Raw genomic sequence first — 26746 nt, forward strand, 5'->3', positions numbered from 1 at the left:
AAACGCTTTCATGTTATTTTCATTGCTTTATGTTACCTAGAAACAAACGTCTAAGACACATGAAACCCCAATTCAGCCTGATTTTCACAGACTCCAGCTTGTATTAGTGAGTTAATCTCTGTTGATCACAGTGCTAATTGCGTTTCTTATAGCAGAACACTTTCTTCCTTTTCTATTAATAAGTTCAGAATCTGGTATGTTGACGAGAATTTTGTTTGCGCTTTTTAAAACCTGGCTGTACAACGATACCAAAGTTTGGCTTATTTCTTACATCCTTTTCCTCCATTAAGTAGAGGAAGTTGGGGTACAGTGGATCGAGGGGCACAGTAAATAAGAGGTATTTTCTCAAAAATTAAACTCTTGTTAATCTTAACAATGTAATCATTTTATCTGCTCATATATCAGCCATCTTTATTTATAATTATATTATTATACAGAATTTTGACAACCGGTTTTTGGTAGGTAATTTTTGTTTTTAACTAACTAAAGTAAATTTTCCTACCTTCCTTATGTTTGTTATAGAGATCATGGTTGAAATAATTTTATGCTTCCTATTAGCAATTTAGCTTTTCTTCTAATAACACTCATGTCCCAAAAAATTAGACTTAAACTTAATTTGTTATGGAGGGGCACAGTGAATTGGGGTGCAGTGAATAGGTTGACTCGCTATGCCCAAATAATGATCTTAAAGATTAAATTCATGCATTTTTAACAAACAAACTACATGAAAATAAATTTATTAGCTTTAAGCTTTAAATAATATTATTTAAATGATTTTTAATTTTTGAATACTTTTATAAGTTTTGTTATCAATAAAATTCTTTTTTTTTTCTTCTCAATTTTCAAATTGTCTATTTTTACAATTTTAAACTAATCTAAATAATAAAGGTATGCCAAAACTATCGTGTACAGTGTCTTTACTCCTTTAACCTTCTAGTTATTTGGCTATGCCCCTATTTACTATCATTAATTCACAACTGTGTTCGTCGATTCATTGTGCCCCAGTACTGGGGCACAGTAATAGCATAACACAACTCACTTTAAACCTTTCTGTGACCCGTTAGATAATAAATATTTGGGTTTTAGTGATTTATTATCATGAATATATCTCAATCCTTTCGCTCTAAAAAAAATAAAATACATATTTTAACCTTAATTTAAAAAATAAAAAAATCCGATCCACTATGCCTTAACTTCCCCAAAGTTATGTATTATTTTCAATAAATCAGATTTATATGTAGTTCTTGTTTTTTTGCTGTTTTTCCATTATTAAGGTATATAAATTGATTATCAATAAAAAGCATTTTCTTTTAATTTAAGAAATATTTTTGTAATAATATATTAATTGAAGCTGTGTTCTTGAGAGTCTCAAGAAAGAATCTAACAACAGTAGATGTTAGATATTAACAGGGTTTTTTTCGCTTAATTTATTAAGTTTGTTTTTAAAATTAATCACTGAAATGGGATTGACAATATCACTTTCCAATCGATTCCAATTTTCAACTATACGGTTTGTGAAGAAATAATGCCGCGGCAAGAAGTTTAGAACATACTGCCTTCTCAACCTTTGATTGTGTCCTCTGGTTAGCCTAACCAATACTTCTGGTTTACGATACAAATTGATAGTATCATGTTTGTTTAGGACTTTATACATTTGGATAAGATCATCGTTTTCTCTTCTATTTGGTAGATTTTGTAAGTCCATTTTCTTTAACCTTTGCTCGTAACTGTCTCCCTTTATTTTGTAGCCAATTTTTGTTGCTTTTCGTTGAATCCTTTCAATTAAGTCTATGTCCCTAACAAAATATGGATTCCATACTTGAAAAGTATATTCCTAGTTCGGCCGAACGAGTGACGTATATAACAATTTCGTTGATGTTTCATCTGGATAGAGAATTGCGTGTTTTAGCATACGCAATTTTTGATTCGCCTTACCATTTTTTCAATATGGTTTTCCCATTTTAAATTGTCCGAAACATAAACACTCTTTCCAATTTCGTTAATACTATTTCATGTTGAATTGTATCTGATTCTGTAGCATCATATTTTAAACTATATGTTTTTTTTGGATTATCACGACCAAAATGCATGATTTTACATTTATCTTTATTAAAATTGATTAGCCATTTTTTGTCCAGGTAAATAAGATATCAAGATCATACTGTAGAGAGTGGTTTATTTTATTTTTTTCTATAACTGCAATTATTTTTAAATCTTCAGCATATAGCCTTGCTTTATTGTTTAATTTTTGTGTTAAATTATTTATATAAATTATAAAAAGCAAGGTTCCTAAAACCGATCGTTGTGGTACCCCACAACGAACTGTTTCCCATTCTGATTCAAATAGTCCCAAAACAACTCTCTGTTTTCGATTTGCTCAGTAAGCTTTACACCATTGCAAGAATTTTCCAACAATACCAAATGATTTCAGCTTTAAGAGCAGCCTGGAATGCGGAACTGAATTGAATGCCTTTGAATGTCTTTTACTGGTTCTATCCAATAAAAATAAATGAAAAATGAATATAAAGATATACTGAGATTCATCACAATAAAATTTATATTTCTGCATTTTTTAGTTTATATATTCGCATAATTTAATTTATATTTCTGCATAAAAGAATTTAAATTTCCGCATAACTCTGTAAAGTGCGTCGTACAGTGGGGCAAAATTGCTTCAAAACTGGGCATTTGACGAAAATGAAAAAAGGTGTTATGAAACATTTTTTGATGGTAGTGTATGAAAGTCTCTGGTCCATCTTATCCGCCTTTTTTTTTCAGGGTAGGACTGACCTTTAACCTTGTGGAACCAATAATGTGGCTCAATTCTTTTGTTTAAAAAATAACTCGCTTGCGCGTGTTTTAGGCCGGGTGAATAAAAAAATAATTGCTTTAACTCAGTAATTGGTCAGTTTTACGTGAATAAAAACTTATTGAAAATTGCTCAAATTTTTATTCACGTAAAGCTGACCAATTACTGTGTAAAAGCAATTACTTTTTTTATTCACCCGGTCATTAGTACTACTTAGTTCTTACAGTGTTAAAGCTTAAGTTTGTTAAAAGCTCAAATTTTTTTTCAGGGATTCTTTTGTTTTAGGTTTGCAGCTATCTTTGGCTAATAAAAAAATAATTTTAAAGTGTTTAAAATATGGATTAGGTCGAGGTTATCACGTGATTGTAATGTTATCACCCCTATTCGAAATAGTTGAAGCCGTGAATTACTTTTTATTTCAAAGTACCTAATTGAGCTTCAGTAAATAATAAATTATTGTTAATTAGTAAGTAACTCTTGATAAATGTAACTTTAGTGCACCACCGATAGCTCAGTTGGCAGAGCGGGAGACTGTAGAGTTTTTAGGAGCAGCCGTGGCGCAGTGGTAGCGCACTTGCCTCAGAAACAAAGGATCCGAGGTTCAAACTCCACCTCTGTGTAAATTTTGTGACACCGGTTAGAAAGGAGGCGTGAACTTCCAATTGAATGCTCATCCGTGGTGCTCTGTGAGAAGACCATAAGGACTTCTTGGAGCACCTTAATAAAAATTAAAAAAGAAAAAAAAAAAAAAAATGTTTTAAGCATTGTTGAATGGATAATTAGTGATATCATTGTATGTTTATATTCTATGAACGTTTATAAGCATGTCAAAATTTAGCAATAATAAAAAATAAACGACATAAATTCCGTATAAAAGTTATCTATACTTTATTATTTAAACAGTTTAGCGGTTAATTTATGCAAAAAGTTGTATAGAATTTAAATTTAAAAGTCGAAAAAGGTAAAGAAGTGATTAAGATAAATCTTTACATTACTTTCCATTATCTTGTTGTTTGAAAAACTATAAACACAACAGGTTTTTAGCATTTTTATTATCAATTCTTAACATCTATTTGGTTCTTTTACATGTGAAACAATCTTTCTAAATGTTTTAATAACCACTTTTTCACGTGATAAAATCTTAACTCTTTTATAACCATTTTTATACGGGATACTTTCTAGCTCTTGCTAACCTTACCACTTTCTCGCCTAACCTTGCTAGGCAACAGACTATTGCAAATCTATTTTTAATTCCAAAAAAAAAAAGAAATTATGCCGTAATAATGCATGACGTAAATATTAGTACATATTTCTTCACTGGAATAAAGATTATATCATTTTTTTGGCACGTCTTCATAATGATTTTCTTATAACATTCTAAATTATCAAAAGTTCTTTAAAGTTTTCACTTAATTTTCGCAATGTTACACCTCATTTAATATGACTGCCGATGCGATTGTTTTCGTTTGACGTCAGAGCGACTTTATGGATGTATTAATAGGACTTTTAAAAAAGTGCATTTAAAATATTATATTTTTATTTAATTTTTTCAAACAATGCGCTTTTTGTTTATGTCCTCACTTAGATACAATTTCAAATTATGATTTAAATTCAAAAATTGCTGATAATTACAGATTGTACAACTATTTTTGCACTTATTGAGCTCTTTTGTGTGTATTAGTGGAAATGTGTCAATTACATCAGTAGAAACCAGGTAATGAAACCAGGTCATAACGCTTGAATTAATGTTATTTTTTTTTTGTAGAGCAAATTTAAACGAATAAATCTAATCGCGTTTTCAAGTAACTTTTTTTGAGTAACTTTAAAATTAAATAATTATTTTAAAGTTAAATAATTATTTAACTTTAAAATCCAAAATAAAAAAAAATTACATTTGTCCAATTTTAAAGCTATTCTGTGCGTCGTCTATGCGAAAACTATTCTGTGCGTCGTCTAATCTAGCTGGACAAAAACATTTTTATTTCGATTTCTTTTAAATTCGATTATTCTGGTCATGAATTGTTGAAATAGATAATACATTTTTGTTCTATAGCTATTTTATTCTATTTTTGTTATATATATATATATATATATATATATATATATATATATATATATATATATATATATATATATATATATATATATATATATATATATATATATAAGTACTTGATATATTTAATTTTATAGCAGGAGTGGTGAAGCAGTTAGAGTTCTGGTTTAGAACTCTAAATTCTTCTTTCTAACTTCAAAGCTGGCTCTGGCCATATATACATAATTGGTACGGAAGTTGGCGTGGTCTTCTTGGTTAAATTCTACAACGCGGTGCTCTGTGATAAAACCGTTCTGAATTTTTGGAGCACCTAAACAACTAATTAGAAAATTTTCTATTTAAATGTTTTTGCGGAACGAAGAAGTCAATAAGTTTGAGTTGATGCATGATTTTGAATTGCTTGATAACGTCATCTTATTTTTGGCTTCTTTAAGTGCTGTTAGGCCAAGCCAATTTTCATAGAACGACTGTTCATGTTGTTGACTGTTGATATTGCTTTTGTTGCTCAATGTTGGACTAGCTCGAGGTTGGTGATGTTTGATTTAAAGTACGGTGACCATGGTGAGGGCGAATGTAAATGAGATACGGTGTGCGCCATAACTCAAAACTGCGACTGCTAAATTCTTTTTTGAGTCATACTACCACGACTGCTAGGATGACTCAAAAAATACATAATTTTATAGGAGCAGTCTAAAAATAAAAAATTATATTCTCATTCAGTGGTAGCAAAAAAGCTTAAAAACTCTGCCTTATCACTTCATTTTACATTATTTCGCAAATATTAGTGAAATCATTAATTTATTGTAAATATATATTTATTTGTAACAAACTTGATTATAACCACCCTTTAGCGCAATAATTTTATTCGCGTTTTAAACTTTGTTTACATTTAAAATAGGATAATTAATACTCTACTAAGTTTTCATTTATTCTTTGAACTAAAGTATTTTCATAGGCCATTTGTTTGCATTAAAAAAACGAAGTTAAGAAAACAGTTATAATTAACGGTTCTTCAAGTATTCTAACAAGTAAATACACGGATTTATACTCACAGTTCAGTTCCGCAAATTACCTCAAAATTGTTTAGAAAAGTAAACATTCCTCGAATTTGAAAAGATTTGAGAAAAAATTTGAGAAGTAAAATATGAAATAATGATATTACTTTGATATAAAAATTTTTTAACGCTAAATATCTTTCCCTGCCAAATTTATGACTAACTTAAGTTCGAATTATTTATCTTATTAAACGGTTTTGTGGTAATTTACGGAACGGAACTGAGACTATAAACCAGTGTATTGTATAAATATAGTTTCTAGTTACTGAACTTTTTTTTTTTTTGCTATACTTAGGCCCTTTACTTAGCAACTGTGTAGACACTTTTTGTGTGTGTGTGTGTATGTTTTCGATTTGCTAGCATTTCGACAACAAGTAAACAAAGAAATAAAAAACATTTGACAAGTTTATCTGTAGTGAATTTTTAAGTTGTAAGAACCGACTATTGCTCTTCGATTTATAACAACAGAGTCACTGATTTATTTCGTTAATCTCGCTTATTATCTTTGATTGATTATAAGTCAGTAAACAAAATCAACCTTTATCAAAATTAAAACAAACTTGAGCTCGAAGAAATTGTAATTAAAGAAGTATCTATTAAAGAAATTTTGTTTGATTTTCGGTAAGTTTTTTGCTATCTAATTTGCCGATTTCAAACTAGCTAATCCTAATCAACCGAGTCAATATGTTGTTATGCATTTTAAGTTATAGTTTTATTTTTTTGTCCATAGTTTTTTCTGTATGTGTAATAAAGTTTACATTCATTTAAAATATTAGATTATGTTTAAAATTGTTTTCTGCCCAACTCACCCAAATTAACTCAATCTCGCTGACAAAATGAATATATTCTTGCCATATGCACCCAACATGGTTTGGGTAGGCAAGAACAGATGTAGTATGTTATATAAACTCATATTGCAGAGATTAACCTGAAACTTACTTGGAACCATCCACGAAGTGTTTTCACCGTGTAACTTCCAGGTCCTATACGTTACCCCAGTATGTTAGGGTTACGTATAGGCCTTAGATTAGGGTTACAAATATTAACTAGTAATTTTCACCATATCTTAATATTTGTAGATCTTGTAAATTTTGAAGATTTTATTTTATACTATAATATTATTTATCTAGGTTCTTTCTTGAAAAACAACATAGTTAAAATAAGAGGGGGAGGGAGATGTAGATTTTTACCGCGATTATACAGAGAGTCTCTTGTAAAGACTGCTTCTCCAACAGAGGTTTCAAAAAGTTATAAAATAACTTATCCTTATGATAGTAGAACTCCTTTAAATTCTGAATGTAGTGCTCATGACATTTATCAAAAGAAACAACTACCAACACATAATATTTCTTTAACTTGTGTTAATAGTTTAAATCATTCAATTGATCAGTCAGTCGTTGATAAGAAACGGGGCAAAATTATAAAATTGAGCCAAAATGTGATGAGTAAAAATTAACCATATCAGATCATAGTCATCATTTTCAGTTCGCAAGGCAGCAATATTGTACAATGTACTACGCACACAACACTGAGAAAAAGGCTCTCTGAGATAATTGCTGTTAGAGCAAAGGAAAAAAACCTACTCTAGCATTTGCTGAGGGCTAACAACCTGAGAGTACAACCTCATACAGCATCAGTGCATAGATAAAGTAAATGTGTCAAAAATGTTTAGTGTCTTGAATGATGTCATGGTGGAAAATGGTTTGCAAGGTAAACCAGAACTCATATGGAATATGGATAAAACTGGTCATCAACGTGACGTAAAAACGAGAAAAGTTATTGCACTAAAAGACACAAAAACTCTCCACAGTCGAACAAGTGGAAATCAAGAGCCAATTAATGTGGTTGCCAGTGTAAATGTACAGAGCTAGTTCATTTCACCTTAGGTAGTGAAGGGAAAACGTCCAGGTCTTTAATAGTCTTTAACAAAGAGTCTGTACCACCAGAAACAAGTTGGAACTTATCCGAAAGAATCGAACTTAATAGGGTCTGGCTAGCTGTCTAACAGTTTATTTTATTTTTAACTTGTAAAGCCTACATAGGGGCTCTTTGAAAAGGTTGTGGTGACTTTAGTCATCTTCTTTGAGCTTCTGTATGTCTTTTATAAACCCACTTTTTTATGTATAAATGTTTCTTTGTAATTAGACTTTCTCATTATATAAACAGCAAATATATATATAATACAAAAATAAATAAAAAAGCTATGGTTTACCAAGATAATTTTTAGAGAGCATTGGCACACAACGTCCCCCGTTGTTGATTCTGGATGGACACAGTTCTCACAACTTCCTTAAGCTAATTTATATAGCTATCCAGAACCAAATACCTGTTGTTGAAATGCCTTCACACTCATGTATATAATGTCGCATATTGGACGCGGCGAGATTGTCACAAGTGGGCGAGGTTCAGTGCTTTTGAAAACCCTGTACAGTTTTTAATGTTAACGTTATACAAAAGTTAGAACAGTTTGCGTAGTTTTGTAGCTGAAAGATTATGCAATCTAACGATGCATAATGCAGATGTGTAAGTCTATAAACAGCCTGTCGGCAGCAATTTGAAAGCGGATGTAGGCGAGATTTGATTAAACTACCCAAAATTAGTTCTAAAATTTTTTGATTTATTTTTTGGATTGGTTCCAAATAATAAATCAAAAATTCAGAGCAAAGGTTCAAAAAGAAAATGAAAACAAAAATAAACGAATGCTTGTAGATTGCGTTTGTCGGAAAAAAAATAAAGATTAGCACAAGCATGTAGTTAAATTATTTTTAAATCTTGTGACGTCCATCAAAGCAAAATTAAAATGATTCTGATATTCAATATTTCTTTATAGTTCGATGGTATAGAGATTGATATCAATGACTCCAAAGAATTTAAATATATTTTTCTTGTTGAAGACATCGAGCCCAACAAACATTCTAAAACAGAACTTCAGTGGACCTATATAGTTTCAATATTGCTCTGAGGGCCTAAATATAATCAATGTTGTACTGGACAATCACATGGCCGACGACACGGGTTTCGAAGTGGAGGCGCACAATCGTCTATGAAGTTCGTCATTTTTTTTCCGTTAGAAGAAACGTTCTAAAGTTAAATATCCTTTGATCCTCTGATTCAAATGAAATTAATATTATGATATTTTAAAATTAAAAATGAAAATAATATTTAAAAATATTTTTTAAATTAAGTATCACATCGCAAAAAAAAAAAAAAAAAAAAATTTATATATATATATATATATATATATATATATATATATATATATATATATATATATATATATATATATATATATATGTAAAGAAAAAAAACTTGTTAAATCAAAATATTGACGTAATAAAGTCCACTGTTTAAGAATGTTTAAATAAATTTAAAGTATTTAATTCGAAATCATTTGCTCTTACCAAAATTTTAAACGAAGATATTAGTATCTGGTATGTTTTGTACAACTTTTGGTACCTTAATTTTAAAGACCAGAGGAATATATATTGCTTGGCAAAATTTAAGTTTCTGAATTAGCAAATTAAAAAATAAATTTTCTTTTTCAAACTTGTAATGCTATGACTTTCAAACTATTTTGTATAAAACATAGTTTGATATATCGTTGATAGTTTGATATATCAACAGATGATTGCACATATTATTCCGATAATTATATTTCTGATGTCATTCAAGTAGTTTATATTTGTTGTCACTCTTACTATATTGTATATAATTATAGAATTTATACCAGTTGTGGAAATTTTGATGGTATTCTTACACATTTTAATCGTAAACTTTCAACTTTTTATTCAGTAAAGTCTTAATTCAGTAAATATATTTTTGATTCTACTCTAAAATTGCTATTTTGAAAATTTAAAGATTCAATACTAGATCTTGGAATTTTCTAATTTCACCAATCTGTGTAAAATGTATTTCTAAATATTAATTTAAATGTTTTTTAATCAATTTTTTTTATATCTCATGTTAATTTAAAAAATAGTTGAATGAATCACTTCTTTTAAACTATTTGTTAGATGTTATACTAGTACTCAAGGTAGTATACTACCTAGTTGTGATTTTAATTATTCTTGTTTAGGATTTTTGGTATTGCAATACAATATTTGTTGTTTTAAAAAAATATCTTAAATTGTCAAATTATTATTAATTATGTCAACAATTTTATTATTACTTCATTAATCATTTTAAAGAACTAGTAAAATAAAAAATTTAGTTTAAATTTTAATTATTTTTATAAGTTTTGGTCTGCATACTTATAGAACTTATTAAAACCTTGGTTAATTTGTTTATCTAATCATAAATGTATTCAATTGGACTTAATGCTTGTTTATCAATGCTTTGATTGTATGAGTTATGTACACAGGAGTCATATCTTGTTGAAATTATTCAGCAAAATATTGTTTCAGCATTTGTGTAGTCAATGTCTTTGTATATGATGGAAAAATCTAGTTCTCTAACCTCTCTGTATAGCTGTGTTGGTTACTTTGACAATTGTTAAAATCATTTGAATGGGTGATAGCGATAAGTTGTTTATTTTTTAAAATTAACAATAATAGCTAAAAATGCTAAAATATTTACTAATATGTGGTGTAATAGATTAATAGTAGAACAATTGGCCCACAATCAAAAAGTTCATGGTTCAAATCCATCCTGTCTCGATCTGTTTCTCAGTACAATAGTCTTGTTTATCTAAGTTTCTTTTGGGAAGTGAAATTGATTTAAAAAAAAAAATCTATTTAAATTTTTTTTTTCTAAATGTATGACAAACATTTCTGTAATGAATTTTCTTGATAAGTTAGCATTAATTTAGCATCAAAATATTGATTTGGTTGTTTCTGTTTTTTTGCTTTTATTGTCTATTAAATGAATAGCATCAATTAATTAGTTTTACTTATAGTGTGTGCAAGTAACTTATTATAAAGAAAATATTAAAAGCCACAGCCAATCAAGATGGCAGCAGTAGACATTATAACTAATTATCCAAGGGAACAAATTTTAAAGAACCCAAAAAAGCTTCTAGCAAAACCTACGCAGGTAAACTTTATAAAATTTTGTTTGCTTTAAAATAATTTGTTAATATTTTTAATTTTAAAACAGTATAAAATATAAAAAAGTATAAAATATATAATATAAATTTTAAACAAAATGATTAGTTAATGCTTGTATGAATGATTCAATAAAACTCTATACAATCATACAAATTTGTTTGTTAAAATTTCAATTAGAAAACATAAAAAAAGGTATCAATTTTAGAATTATTTTTGTTACTTAACTCAAATTTTAACAAACAAATTTTTAGATTTTCATTACATATGCTAATGTTAGGTATGTAACATATTTTTAAATTAATCAAATACGAGATAGTTATACATTGGACAGAGCTTCAATAAAGGCAAAATTTATTAAAATCAAACAAAATTTTACACAAAGTTATGTTGTTTTAAATAACAAATTTTTGATATATGGATTTATTGAATGAGCTGTAACCAAACTTTGAGTTTTTCTTAACCTAAATGTCAGTTTTTTTAAATTTTAATCCAAATACATAAAACTTGATATTAAAATAAAGGTCTTAAAAAGAATAGTAAATAGTGTATTAAAAATCCACTTGGACATTTAAAAATTATAATTTTTACTTGCACATTTTTTAAAAATTCTACTAAATCGACATATATGTTTGAGATACTTGAAGTTGGGTCGGTAAAAGTAACAAATATTAAACCCTTACTCCACCTGGGTTATTGCATTGTTAAAGTTGACGTTATGTATTTTGGGCAAGTTTGTTAGGTATCAAGGCAAAGTTTTTTGTTAATGAACTTTGCAAGTTGTAAAAAGAAGGTTTTTGAAGATGGGAGAATTGATAAAAAAAAATGGCACAGCTTTTCTTAAATATAAACTTGATGCAGTAAGTAAAACAGAGATTTCGATATCAAAAAGATGAAAAATTAAAATAAAAACCATGTAAAATGAAAATTAAACTGTTATGTATGTTGATACAAATTTCTAAAAATTGCACAGAAAGACATGTTAATGGTTTTTGAAGATTTTTTAATACTGGCCAGTCTTAAATTATCTTCAAAAAGCGTAGCACATAAATTTGCCCTAAAAGCCGGATTTATGCATACCTACTTATGTTTATTTTCATTTTGGTTAAGTTGAATTTAATATGTCTATTCTAATGTAAATTTCAAATACATTTGAAACTTCAAAATGAACGTTTTACTTGAATTCTAAACAAATTATTTTAAAAACACAACACCAAAACGTTTTAATTAAACTCTGAACAAATTATTTTAAAAACACAACACCAAAACGTTTTAATTAAATTCTGAACAAATTATTTTAAAAACACAACACCAAAACGTTTTAACTAAATTCTGAACAAATTATTTTAAAAACACAACACCAAAACGTTTTAATTAAATTCTGAACAAATTATTTTAAAAACACAACACCAAAACGTTTTAATTAAATTCTGAACAAATTATTTTAAAAACACAACACTAAAACGTTTTAATTAAATTCTGAACAAATTATTTTAAAAACACAACACTAAAATGCTTTGATTAAATTTTTAAAAAAATAGTTAAAATAAAAATAAAAAAAACAGACTTTTAACTAATTTCTAAATTAAATAATACATTACAAAAAAATGTAAAAGTGAAAAAGTAATTTAAATCCCTAGATAATATTTTTAAATGAACAACAAAATGAATGTTCTATTTAAATAATAAATAAAAACCTTTTGTTTAAATTGCAAAGAAATCAATTATAATAAATGGTTTAAAATAAATCAAAATAAAATTGGCAAAATTTTCATTCATTTATTAAATTTTTTAGCAAATGTTGATGTTTGAAAGAAAATTTGGCAAACTCTGTGTTTGTTTTTCTGTAGATTGCTATGCTCAAATTTTGCCTATTTGTCATTTTATCGAACCTTAAAAGCTTTTTGACTTTATTTTTCCTTATTCCCAGAGCTGCATACTAAAAAGTAATTATTTGGCTTCATTTGTAAGTATTTTTTCATTTAGGTCTTTATTACATCATTCTTCAACAATATCTCTGCTCTTTCATTACCAGTTGTTATATAACTTATATTTAAAATTAGTTTATCTTTATTTACTAAAATTGTGAAAAGATTAAATTTTTAGATATCCAAATAACCAACAATCAAAAAGGTAATTAAGATTTTAACACACATCAAAAAGAAGTAATAAAAAATATTCAGGTTAAGCACAATTCAAACCACGATCCAAAAATTTTAGAAGAAATATTTTAGAGATTTATCCATAGAGCTTTTTCAATTTGCTCTGAAAAATTTGTAAATAAAGAAATCGATTTTCTAATAGATGTATTTGCTGAAAATGGATATGGAAAAAAATAAAATTACAAAACCTTGCAAACATCGTTATTAAGAAATGACACTCAAATAATGAATTAGTCTCATCTAACAATGAAGCAACCATGCTAACAATCACCAAACTTTGGTGATAATATTTGGATCACTAGCATAGATCCCAATATTATCACCAATACTTTAAAATTTTTTTAGAAAAGCAGGTTACAAGACAGTTTTTAAATTTAGTGCAAATCATAAATCTTGCCAACCTTGCACAACAAAACAAAACTACAATCAATTAGCTATCCCAGAGCATACCTAATAGAATCCGAGTGTAAACTAAAATACACTAGAGAAACAAAAATAAATATAGCGACAAGAACAAAACAACACCAAAAAAATGTATTAGAAAAAAAATAGGACCAATCTGCAATTGGGCATTATAAAAAAAATGTCTATGTAATATATAATGGGAGCAAGTAAAAACGTTGCAAATAGAACTTAAAAAATTTGAAATAAAAGTTTGAGAATTAATTGAATTTCAGTATAACAAATGCAGACCTAAAAACGGAGTTCTGAATTTAGATTATTGTAGAAATGTAACTCTGGACGCAATATTATATATACTTATATAAATTTATACTTACATTAATGAATCCTGTTTAAAGTGTACTTTAAAGAAGCAATTAAAAATTGAAAAGAATATAAAAATCCTATTACAACTTGGAAAGTTATTGATAAAGCACATCCGTTTAAGCGCAACAGAAAATTATGCATCCTTTGCTTAACTGAAAAGTACCACATAATAACATCAAAGTTGAAATTATTAAACAAAAGAAATTAATTGGTATCAAAATGTTGCCATGAAAACAATTTTTTTATAAACAACTTTAATGTCATCGAAGCAGACACTGCATTGTATTTTTGTAATTTTTTTGTTGTTGTTAAGATTATTTGTAACATCGATGATCTCCATCGATGATCTCCATCTCCTTGGAGTCATATTTCTTTAACTACCAGGTGTTGTTAGATAATATATATGCATACATACATACATACACACACGCGCACACATATATATTTATAAAATCATCATTTTATAAAATTATTATTATTTTAGACTTAAATATAAAATAAATTATGAAACTAATCATAGTAATGATAATGAAAAACGTCTTATATTAAATTTAGATGGAAGTTGAGGATGAATGCAAATCTCATGAAGGACTACAAATGTACTATCAAACAAAAATTGAAGAGGCACAAGTATGTATATTTTATCTCATACATTTTACTATAAAAATTTTATATTATCTGCTATAAAAAATATATAAAGCTATATATATAAAATGTTATATATTTTATATATATAGCTTAATATTTTTTCTGCACTGCTAAATATATAGAAATATATAGAAGCAGTGCAGAAAAAATATATAGCAGTGTAGAAAAGAATAATTTATAAACTTTAGTGGTTGCACATATGCTTATATAATAACTTATACATTCACAACATGCATAGCCTATTCCAGTGTTTCTTAACCACCCAAGTAATTTGCAAGTTTTTTTATTACCTGGGTAATTTTTTAAATATTAATTATTTCAAAAATAATTTTTGTAATTTTTATTGCTGTGATCAATTTTAATTAGTGGTAAAACTATAACCTTTATCAGGTCTCAGCCAGAGTATTTGAGAGTAGACAAATACTCTCCTTAAATGATCATGGTGAGCCATGCGAGCTGGTCCTCTAAACAGCTTTTTACGAGAGCTTTCGTTTTTTTGCACAAGCTATCTGTTTATTCATTAAAAAATAGTGCTTATTAGATACAAAAATTGATTTTATACCTTTTTCAAGCATATTCTTGTAATGTTAATGTTACAAGTATATATGCATAACAAGCGTCATTTATCGCGGTGTAAAAATCTTTAGTTTTCTTTGGGTTTTTACACTAACTTTACTTATTCAATAGAAAATTTGATTTTAATAAAAATGATGGAGAAAATGTATTTTTAAAAATGTTTAATATTGTAAAATCAATTTTCATAATAGCTTTAATATGAAGAGATAGCATTGACTAAGAAAAAGATTTATGACAGAATATTATCAATTTAATTTTTCATAATGGCTTTTTTTTATAAGAAATTGATTTTTTATTTAAAAAATTAATCAGTCCAATCTAATTAAAATATTTGCATTATAATTGTTGTTCTTTTTAAATAATTATTGTTATTATTTTTGTTGCAATAACCGTGCCTCTAAAAAAGCATTACAGCTTATTATGCATTTATTGGTTTGCAGTCATGTGACATTGAAATGGAAACACTTTTAAAACTGATTACTTTTTGATTAAACAATATTTAACGATGTTATTTATATAATTTAATCATACATTTAGCATACATTTATTTATATACAGTTAGCAGGAGAAAAAAAACATTTATGTTAACAAACCATGTTGACAAAAAAAAAAATCAAGAAAATATTAAAGAATGTATTTTATTGTTGGTACAACTTGGCATAGAATGATTAAGAAATTATTAGAAAATGAATCAAACAAAGTTTCAGTAACCACTATTAGAAGAGTTAAAAATAACATGGTGAGAATTAAAAGAAAAGATGGTTTAAATGGCAAAAAAACTGAACATCGACATTGACCATTAAAGCTAAATTTACGGCAAATTTTTCAGATGAAAAACTTATTAAAAAAAGACAATCCACCAACTATTTCTGAATTATCTAGAAAGTTTCAATTAGGCGTTATATTGATAAAATATTTAATTTTAAAAAAGTTTTAAAAGGATGTGTATATGCATTATCACCTTGTGTGATCGAATGAAGGTTTACAAGATCAAAAAAACTTTACAGATTTTTAATGAAAAATGGACAAAAATCTTTACAACTGATGAAAAAATATTCCACCTTACTGATTATGATCAAAAATCTAAACATATATTTACATAAATCTCAAAAAACACCAAGAGTACCCTATTATAAAAAGAAAAAATTTCTAAAATCTGTATGGGGAGGAATTTGTGCAAAAGGATTAAAATCTCTAATATTTGTCAAATCAGGAGTTAAATTAATTCAAATAACTATATAGAGAGTTAGAAACAAACTAAAATGCTTAGTTTATTTAAATCATGTTTTTAATTATGTTCAGAATAATTTTTTATCTTTATTAATGTTTATATAATATTATCGGAAACCCTTAAAATAAAAATAAAAATTTACTTTTAACAATTGTTTAAAAAATACATGCTTAATTTAAATTATAGTTTTTTTTTTTACTAGTTTAAAAATATCGGTTTCCATGTAAATGTAAACTAGTAAATAATTACATATTTAAAAAACATTTCATTCTTTGTTTTAACATTTATTATTTTGTTTTTTTAGTTGAACTTGTTTCAAAATATTAATATTTATCATAAAAAATACATATTAATACAAATAAAATAAAAACAGTTTATTAATAATATAAAAATTCATTAGAAGCTTTTGTTACTTTATTAAAAGTGTTTTAATAATATAAAAGCATTAAAGATCAAACTTATTTTATTCTAACAGCTTGCAAAAACATTTGTCTTTTATTTTCAACAAAACTTTTTTCATCTTTTTAAATGAATTTTTTTATCTTTTTAACTTCAATGATTCTTATATTCGTTAAAAAGACTTTCATTGTCTTAGAAAATCGTTGTTTATAAAAACAAAATAATTTTTTATTTTTTAATAACGTTTATTATAAAAAATGCATGTTTAAATAATTTATATAATATAGATTTAAAAAATTATATACAACTGTCAATAATACTTTAAAAAAAATCATTATCAGTAAATTGTTACTTTATTTAAAAGCGTTTCACTAATATAAAAAAGTTTGTAATTTAATTCACTTAAGGTATAATTCAGATTATTTTTATTCTGAATTATATATTCGCATTTTTGAAATGTTTTTTAAAATAGCTGCGGTCAAATCGTCAAAGCAAAATGTGATTTGCTTGGTCATATAAGGACATGCAATCGCATGTCTTCCTGTGAAACACTGGGTACAAACCTCAAATTATTTGTGTTTAGGAATCAAGAGTTAGTATTAATGTCTTTAACATTAAAAAAGGGCTTTTTTTTAGTGTTATGCTCATATTGAAGTTTTGGGAAGCAAAAGTTAAACTAAAATAATTAAAAAGAGTATTAAAAATTGTCAAACTAGATAATTAACAAGTATTTTTAACAATCAAATCAAATTGATGTTAATAATTTTATATATATATATATATATATATATATATATATATATATATATATATATATTTTTATATATATATATATATATATATATGTATATATATATGTATATATATATATATGGAATTTTTTTTTAATGTGTTTTTATATCTAAATAATTTTAGATGGAAGTTGCAGATAAAGTGAAAAATTTAAGACGATTAGAGGCACAACGAAATGAATTAAATGCTAAAGGTAAAACTATGAATAAAAGTAAAATATTTAGTACAAGTTATTAAAAACCTTACTACCTAAATTGTGATTTCGGCTCACAACTTAATTTTCCTATTTTAAATAAATCATAGGAATTAAATTACCATATTTATCAAGTTATTGTCAAGAAACATTTCAGATATTTATTTATTTTTTGCTGTCATATTTCTGGTTCTAAGTTTAATATTAGGCTTACAACTCTGCACAGTTTTTTGTTATAAAAACTGGGTTTGAAACTAAATTTGTTAATAAATTTAACAACACTTTATTTAAAAATTATAAAGAAATAATTTTATATAAAAAATATTAAGAATGAACTTAATAAAAATAATAATATAAAATTTTAATTACTTTTTTTTTTAATGTTGATTCACCTTCCCAAAGCTAAGAAGGCAACTTAAGTTGAGGAGGCTACTATAATTGTGTTTGCAACCTTCTCTCGACTCAATAACTCTGAAATATAAACCTTGATGAACAAGGCGGCTGCGTGGAGAAACAAATTGAGCGCAGTACTACCAGGGATGTGGTGGGGGTCAAATTTAATAGAAGCTTTATTTATTTTTTTGATAAAATGAGTGAACTAGTTTTTCACTGTTTATTAAGTGTGAAGTGTCACTGTTTGTGAAGTGTCAATGTTTGCGAAGTGTGAAGTGTCACTGTTTGTGAATGAACTAGTTCTTTACTGTTTGTTCTAAGCCAGTTAGGTTTGTAGTTGTTAAATGTTCAATTGGTTTATGGCTATAATTAGACTGGATTAATTTTAAAAAATTTAGCTATGGGTTTCAAATTAATCAATATTTATACACATATGGATGGTATACAAATAACATAGGTCATGTCAGTTTGCAATAAAATCATTTTCCATGACTTTTACAAAGTTTAACACTAAGTTAAATTTCCCTGATTATTTTGTAGATATCTGAATTCCCTGACCCAGTTTACAATGTACTCTGTTATATTCTTGTTCTTTAGTCATCAATTTTAATAGTTTTTAGTCTTTGAGTTAACCATTAATGCTAAATACTTGGTAGCTTGTTTTATTACTGTGTTATATTATTATCTTCTTATGTTAAATGGGAGGTGTAGGCTTATTAATTTTATAGTTTTAGTTATAATGTAATATGCAAGTAACGTATTACAGTATTACTTTTAGTAATTGTTTTTACTTAACATGATACTTAAACAAGTTTACTTAATATGATACTTAAACAAGTTTACTTAATATGATACTTAAACAAGTAAAAGCAAAAACGTAAATACTACAATAGTTGTTAAAAAATATTTTAAAACCCGTTTATACTGACTGTAAAATATATTTTATTTTTAAAGCATAATATATATTTGTTGTAAAAAGCTATATAAAACAACATTAAAACAATACTGCAAAGTTGTTTTGTCAATATAAAAACTTTTGTTCATATAAAACAACTTCACTACGTTGTTTTAATGCTGTTTTATACAATTTATAACATTAAAAGTATACAATTGTTTAAAATAAAATGAAAAAAATAAATAGAATTGTTTTAATTAATAAATTAGAATTGATGAAAACATTGTTTAAAACTTTAAACTTAATAGTTTTGCAAAAAATATCTACCAAACGAGATATCATGAGAATAAGACCAAACGAGTAATATCACAAGAAAATTTAAGAATACTAAAATTCTCTTTTTCAAATAGATTTCTCTTTAAAATTAGTTCCTAAAAGCAACTTGCGTATTTATAGAAAATGTTTAATCTTGATACCGTACAATGAAAAATAAAAAATATGGTATTGCATTTTTATATTCTATTTGAAATTTCTTGTTAAAATTTTCACTTAAAAGCTTATTTTGTGTTAGCAACATATAGTATATAAATAGAAATGTTTCTATTGCTAACTTTTTAAAGTAAATACCTTAAAGCATATTAAGTGTATTTAATAGTTGAGTAATTTAATTGGAGTAACTTAACCGGTTGTTTGATTTAGTTTATTGGTAAGTTTACTGTGATATATTTTTTTCTTAAAGTAAATTACATTTAACTAAACTTTAAAATAGAAGTAGAATGTTATTGATTTCCATGCAGAGATTTAAAGTAATTAAAATTGTAAAGTTAAATGAAAATTTCGGCACAAAAATGCAAATAAACATACTTTTATTTAAAGTTAAGTTTAGCATGACCAAAGACAAAAACATTTTATATTTTTTAGAATGACCAAAATAATGTTTTTAACAAATTAAGCAAAGTTTACAAATTAACAAGTCACACTTCTGCTATAAGTACACTGCTAGGCTGGCAAAGTTAAGAATCTTGAGCTGCATGTTGCCAAATTGCACCACTTTGAAAAAATGGAAACAACTTATACGAGCTATTAACACATATAACCTTATATAACACATATACTCTTACATAACACATATTTACACATTATACATAAATTATAAACAAATTATATGGCAAATATAATTATCAAAACTATGAAAAAAGTAGAAATAATAACTAAAGTTATATAACATACAAATATATCATCATCATGTTATGATGATTATATAAATAAAAAAACATTTAATAACTGCAATTTATAACATTCATTTATAACAAAATGGAATAAAACTTACTTCTCAGCAATTCTGCAACTAAAAAAAAAAGCATATTTTAAGAACTAACTACATAACATCATAATATATACTGCATAACATCATGATAATACAAAAATAAATATATACAGTTGAACTTATGTAGTTCGAATCCTCTAAGGGTCTCAAAATATATTTGAATTACAAGAGTCGTTGAATTAGAGGAGTTCAATCCTAAGTATTAAACCCTGAAGGAACCAAAGAATTTGTTCAATTTAAATGATCTTTTAAATTATAAGAGTTTTAATTTCATGAGTCCAACTGTACCTTCTTCATTAATAACTTGGCTCATTCTTTTAATTTGATATAAAAGATAAAAAACAAAAAACAAATTTTCTAAAAAACTAAACGGCTTAAAAGATTAAAGAGATTTTTTGACATACTTGTAAGAAATATAAAGAAAAATATGTGATATACGATGAGATGAAATAGAATACTTCCTAGCAAACATTCGTTCTAAAAAAGATGTCTTTTAAGCGTATAAAAACGTCTAATACATTTAAAAGACGTATTAAAATCATTTTTTTAGACCAAATGTTTGCTGGGTTAAGCAAAATAAACATTGACTGTACAAGTAGTATTAGGATTACCTTTAAACTTATTTTTCAAGGTTTGTTTACAATAGGAACATAGGAAACAACTTGTCTCGACATTTGTGATTCTATTAAAATAAGCTTGTATGTTGTTTTAATAAGAGACCTTTTTACATTCTACAGTTAAATGAAAATCATTTTTAAATTTGGAATGATATTAGCTAAAATATAAAATTCAGCAGAAATGTCAAGTTTAAATTTGTTTTATTGTCAGTGTGAATGGGGTAAGTTTTCTGGGATAAGGAAGTCTAAGATTTCACAATAATTAAAGTCAATTTTTAAATCCAAATCATTGTTAATTTCAAATGGTCTGTTATTTCAAGTCATATCTTGGTTCAAGCTGGGGTTTAAAGTAGTCCAATTTTTGATGGCACTTTACTCCAGCAATATGCCAATGTTTTTGATTTGTTCCTAAGTATAGTTTAAAAAAATTACAAATATACAAAAGTTAAAATAAAAAGAAATTTTCCTTACTAAAAACTAAATAAACTTAATTTCAAATTGTACTTACATGTTACAATATCAATTGTTATTTTTAAAATAAAGAGTGAATTTTCTTTCATTGTTGTCTTAAGTCATTCGATATTAATTTTTGGACTAATAATTGTCTCCTAAGACTTGCTTGAATAGCTGTCATCTTGGATAGTGGGCATCAACACAACTCACAATGCAAATTGAGTTTGTTTCAATAACTATTGTAGTTAGTACAAAAGGAAATAAAAATCTCATCACAAATAAATTACAGTGTGCACCTAATCACACTTTAAACAAAAAATTAAATTAAAACAACGATTTTAAATGAAATGATTTTACACAAGGATTTGGTTTCAAAAAATAAACAATAGTTATAAATAACAAAGAATGCAAATTATTTATGTTAATAATGAAATTTTATTTTGTACTGATTTACATTTATTAGTTCGACTTTTAAGAGAAGAGCTGCATTTACTACAAGAACAAGGCTCTTATGTAGGAGAAGTTATTAAACCAATGGACAAAAAAAAAGTTTTAGTCAAGGTTTGTTTTATTTTGAAAATTTTGAATTTTTATTAACAATTTTTATTAAGATCTTTTATTAAAACTGATACATTAACAACAACAACAACAACAATAATAATAATAATAGTTTTTGAATAAAATTATAAATTTAGCATTAAAATTGTTAAATTTTTGTTCTGCAAAAATTTGTTTGACTTAAGCATAAGAACTCAACAAGAAGAAGATGTGTTGACACTTTTTTATAGTCACAAATAAGTAATAAGTCTTCAGATACACTGTTTATTGTTTTATGTGATACCAAGTCAGACTTTGTATGGTAAGCTTCAAAACAATAGGACGTATTCCTGGTTTTCTTTGCAATATTAAACAACTCCTTCTCTTATCATCTATTTTTCTGCTTTTGTTTAACCAATTTTCTCTTCAATTATTAGCAAGGTCTTTGAGTCAACAATTAATTTATAATTAACAATTATTAATTGAGTTAAAAAACTTTTGATATCTTATCTTGGGTCTAACAACTTAACTTTGATTCGTCACATGGAGGTGGAGATGCAAGAGCTGTTGCTCTTGACACATCAAAAGCTTTTGATAAGTCTGGCTTGCTGGTCTTCTTCATAAACTTGCTTCATATGGTGTATCTGGAAAAGTTTTTAAGATTATTAAATCATTCCTTTCTAACAACAGTATTAAAGTTATCTTTGAAGGGCATCATTCTTCTTCATTTCTAGTAACTTCTGACGCAGCTATTATCAAAATTGGTGACAAAAGTCATCACGTCTTGATTGCTTAAAACAGACAGCCAAACTTTAATCTAATCTCTCTTGTGTAATAGCTTAGGGTTTGGAATTGTTAGTGAAAATTAGCCCAAACAAAACTCAGTTATTATTTTTAAAAATTATCACAATATTGTTAATATTCCTATATTGATGAATGGCAACATTCTTAATGAAACCTCTACTATTGATGAATGGCAACATTCTTAATGATTTCTCTACTTATCTTCTCAGAAAATTATTTATCTACATATATCTACAGTAAATACAAAAGTTTAACATACTTAAAAAAAATATATATATGTATATTTGTATATATCAATATTTAAAATGAGTAAATATAAAATGATAGGAGATATAAGATAAAGAAAAAACATTATTGCTTTTGGGTAATCATAATTTATGTAGTGGTCGTAAAAAACTTCTCTGAATCGCGTTTATTGTTATCAGCGTTTCAAAGAGGCTCAGCACCAATACCTAGTTTATCCTGTCAGATAAACATTTTTCTTATTTACTACTGACCTATCATGGAAATCATATATAGGATCCATTGCAAAATTAGCATCTGTTTAGGTTGTCTCTTAATATTGTGCTTGTCATTTTCTTACTCCCAACTCCATTCTCTTTATCTACAAATTTCTTATTCATCATTATGGATTACTGTTGTCATATTTGGACTGATACTTCTAATGATACTCTTTCTCTTCTAGACAAAATCCAAAAAAGTAATGTAAATGAAGTTGAACCTGCTATAGTTGCCAAGGTTGAGCTTCTGTCCCGTTCTTGCATTTTTTAATTGTATCTTTCCCTTCAAGCTCTTTCGAATAAAAAACTTTTTATTCAACTAATGTTAAAACAAAGACAAAAATTGCCCCATTTTGTAGATTTTTGTAGATTGAACATGTGAAATACAACTTCACCTTTGAATACAATGAAGCTTTTATCGGTTGGAATAATGGTGGGGATAGGTCTAGCATCAAATGTATTTAAAACTAGCTTCTTAAAAAACTATCAAAAAATAATAGTTTAGCCAATCGCAAAAAAGTTTTATGCCAGATTTATCATCCAAGGCCATATTTAAAAAAACACCTTAGTAAGCATAAATTTCTTCTAGTGTCACATTTTTCACTTTAATTCATAAATAAAGATTTCAAATTAGCAAAATTGCTAATTTGAAATCTTTATTTATGAAATAAAGATTTCAAATTAGCAATTTTGTTTTCATTAATATCAATGAGTATTTTTTTTTAACTTTTTGATACCTCTGAGACATTCTCTGATTCAGTAAAAGTGTAAATAGCTGCTAGTTTCAGTACTTATTCCAGTTATCCAAAATACTTCTTTAGATAAATGTTTTCATGCCATTTATAATAAATTTTTATTTAAATTTTGTTTAGATTATGCAAAGTAAAGTAATTAAAAGATAAAATTCACTAATTTGATAATACATAATAGTATTAGTTATGTAACATTGTATATATTTCCCAACTTACTTAAATAAGAACATTATTTCTGCATAAACAGTCAAATGGTAGATGTCCTGTGGCATGGTAAATGAGACCACACCAACATTTTAATTATGCCTTATCAAAATGGACATTAGGTCACAAAGGGTTAATACCATTAGTGAAAATTATTTTTATGTTGTGAGTTAATTAAGTTATTTATTTTTGTGTGTTTTAGATTTAATATTATGTATAGATTTTATATTTTTTACGTGCCCTGATGTTTTACCTTTATTTTTTAGGTTCATCCTGAAGGAAAATATGTTGTAGATTTGGATAAAGGAATGGAAATGTCACAAGTATGTGTTTCTTTGATCTTTGGGTATTCTGTTTATGATGTGTGGTGTGTAATGGTGTGTAGAGTTAATGGTGTGTAGTAGAGGGTTCACTTTAAACAACACTAATCATGGTAGACTTGTGCTCAGCATGTTTCTCTGTGTATCAGTCTTGAGATAAAGTTTTGGAAACATGATTGAGAGAGGATTGTAATAATAATAAAATTAAAAAAAAATAATGATTTAAAAAAAAATCTCAACATAAACTTTCTTTCATTAAACTATATATGTTCTTGTGCTTTACATGGCTAGACTGCCTTAATTAAGGTTTAATTAAAAATAGTTATGAAAATTTTTTGTCTTATATTTACTTAAATATTTTTTAAATAAAATTAAGGTGGTTTTTGCCATGTTTATGTCATGTGGAGCACAAAGATGCAATAATATCAAATAGAGACATTGTGATTACAGAAGACGTTAGAGATAAGAAAATTATTTTCTATGATTTATTTTAATCATTATATATGAAAATTCAATGGTTCTTATATAAAACTTTTTTTAGTTTAAAAATCCCCTAGATGTTTGCATTTGTTTTTTGTATTTTTTTTTTAATCAAGGGTTGGTAGTTAAAAACTTATAAACCACAATATCACTTTGAAAAACAAACCTTGACCAACAATGCCTTTATACAGAGAAACAAGTTGAGCTTTGTTCTACCAAGAATGTAGCAAAGTTTGTATTCTGTAGCTAATAAAATTTTCTGGCACCTCACAATATTGTTTCACAAGATTTTAGATTATAAAGTTCAGAGGTTCAGGCTTGTTTTGACTTGCATTTGATTGGTTACGCTTAATGCAATTTTATTTTAAAATTTAAGTTTAAGTTTCGATTGCTGCTAGTAGGTTGTTTGTAAGTTAAGTATCACTTTAGTTAGGATCAATTGGATGGTCGAAGATATGGTTTTTTTTTACTTTAGACTCATGCACTTTTGTGTTAGTGTTAGTTCGCTGAGATTGTTGCAGAGCCTGGCTTTGTTATTTCACTATAGAGTGGTTTTAGGTTGGTTTTAATTTACTTTTTCCTTCTAAACTTTCAACACGTTTTTTAACTTATTGATTACTTTGCCCTTTACAAGCCTTTCTTCTTATATGTTTTTAAAGCTATGTTTAATGTAGCAATATCTTGTTTGAGTGTGATAGCCATTGGTCATGTAGTAAACAAAAGGTTTCACCAATGTGTGTTGAATCAATTGCTATCATTTTAGAATGTAATTAGTATATAAATAATAATTTGATATATTTTTATGTAGTAATACAATTTTCGGTGTATATATATAAAAATAAAAACTTTTTGATTTTCATTAAAACCACAAAATAAAACGAAAATGAAGCAAAAAAAAATCTGAGTAAGCTGTTCTATTAGAATTAAAGCTATTTAGAAACCTCTATAGTATATAAGAATTTAAGAATTTAAATCTTCATATCAATCAAATAAAATCTTTAACTCAATATTTTGTTTATATGAATATATATATATATATATATATATATATATATATATATATATATATATATATATATATATATATATATATATATATATATATATTAATTATAGATAACACCAAATTTACGAGTTGCTTTAAGAAATGATAGTTATACTCTTCATAAAATACTGCCAAATAAAGTAAGTTTTAATTGTGTCTTTATGTTTTGCATTTTTGTTGCTTCTTATTTTATTAGAAATTACACAATTGAAGGTCTGTTACTTTTTTACCTTTTTTTTTTTTTATAATTATACCGATCTGTATGTAAAAAACTATTTGTATATAGGTTGATCCTCTAGTCAGTCTAATGATGGTGGAGAAAGTACCAGATTCTACTTATGAAATGATTGGTGGGTTAGATAAACAAATTAAAGAAATAAAAGAAGTATGTTTTTTTTTTTTTAAATATAATAAAGTGCTATTATTTTATTTTATTTTTATATTTATATCAATGCTTGCAAACCAAGTTGCAAAATCTTGCAAACCAAGTTGCAAAACCTTGCGACTTCTCTGTTAAAAAAAATTATGTATTGAATATTTTATAAAGAATTTTACTTAAACCTTTAATAATAATAAATTTTCAAAACCATACCATTTTGGTACTTCAATCTAATATTGATAATTCAATTTGTCTATGTTGGTTTCCTTTGTTTTTTTTGAAAACATTTCCACTTTGAAATGTTTTTTT

At 26.2% G+C, this 26746-nt stretch overlaps 1 protein-coding gene across 1 annotated transcript in view; it reads left to right on the forward strand.

Moving 5' to 3' along the window:
* The first annotated feature begins 10782 nt into the window (after positions 1-10782).
* Positions 10783-26746, forward strand: part of LOC100213117 (26S proteasome regulatory subunit 8) — a 32821-nt gene continuing 16857 nt past the window's right edge. The window contains exons 1-7 of the mRNA XM_065810994.1: positions 10783-10951; positions 14448-14522; positions 17662-17731; positions 21880-21977; positions 24480-24536; positions 26130-26198; positions 26345-26443. Of these exons, the coding sequence (XP_065667066.1) occupies positions 10868-10951; positions 14448-14522; positions 17662-17731; positions 21880-21977; positions 24480-24536; positions 26130-26198; positions 26345-26443 (552 nt within the window). The 5' untranslated portion in view covers positions 10783-10867. The remainder of the gene's footprint in view (positions 10952-14447; positions 14523-17661; positions 17732-21879; positions 21978-24479; positions 24537-26129; positions 26199-26344; positions 26444-26746) is intronic.

The sequence above is a fragment of the Hydra vulgaris genome, chromosome 11 (assembly GCF_038396675.1).
Source record: "Hydra vulgaris chromosome 11, alternate assembly HydraT2T_AEP".
NCBI classification, from domain to species: Eukaryota; Metazoa; Cnidaria; class Hydrozoa; order Anthoathecata; family Hydridae; genus Hydra; species Hydra vulgaris.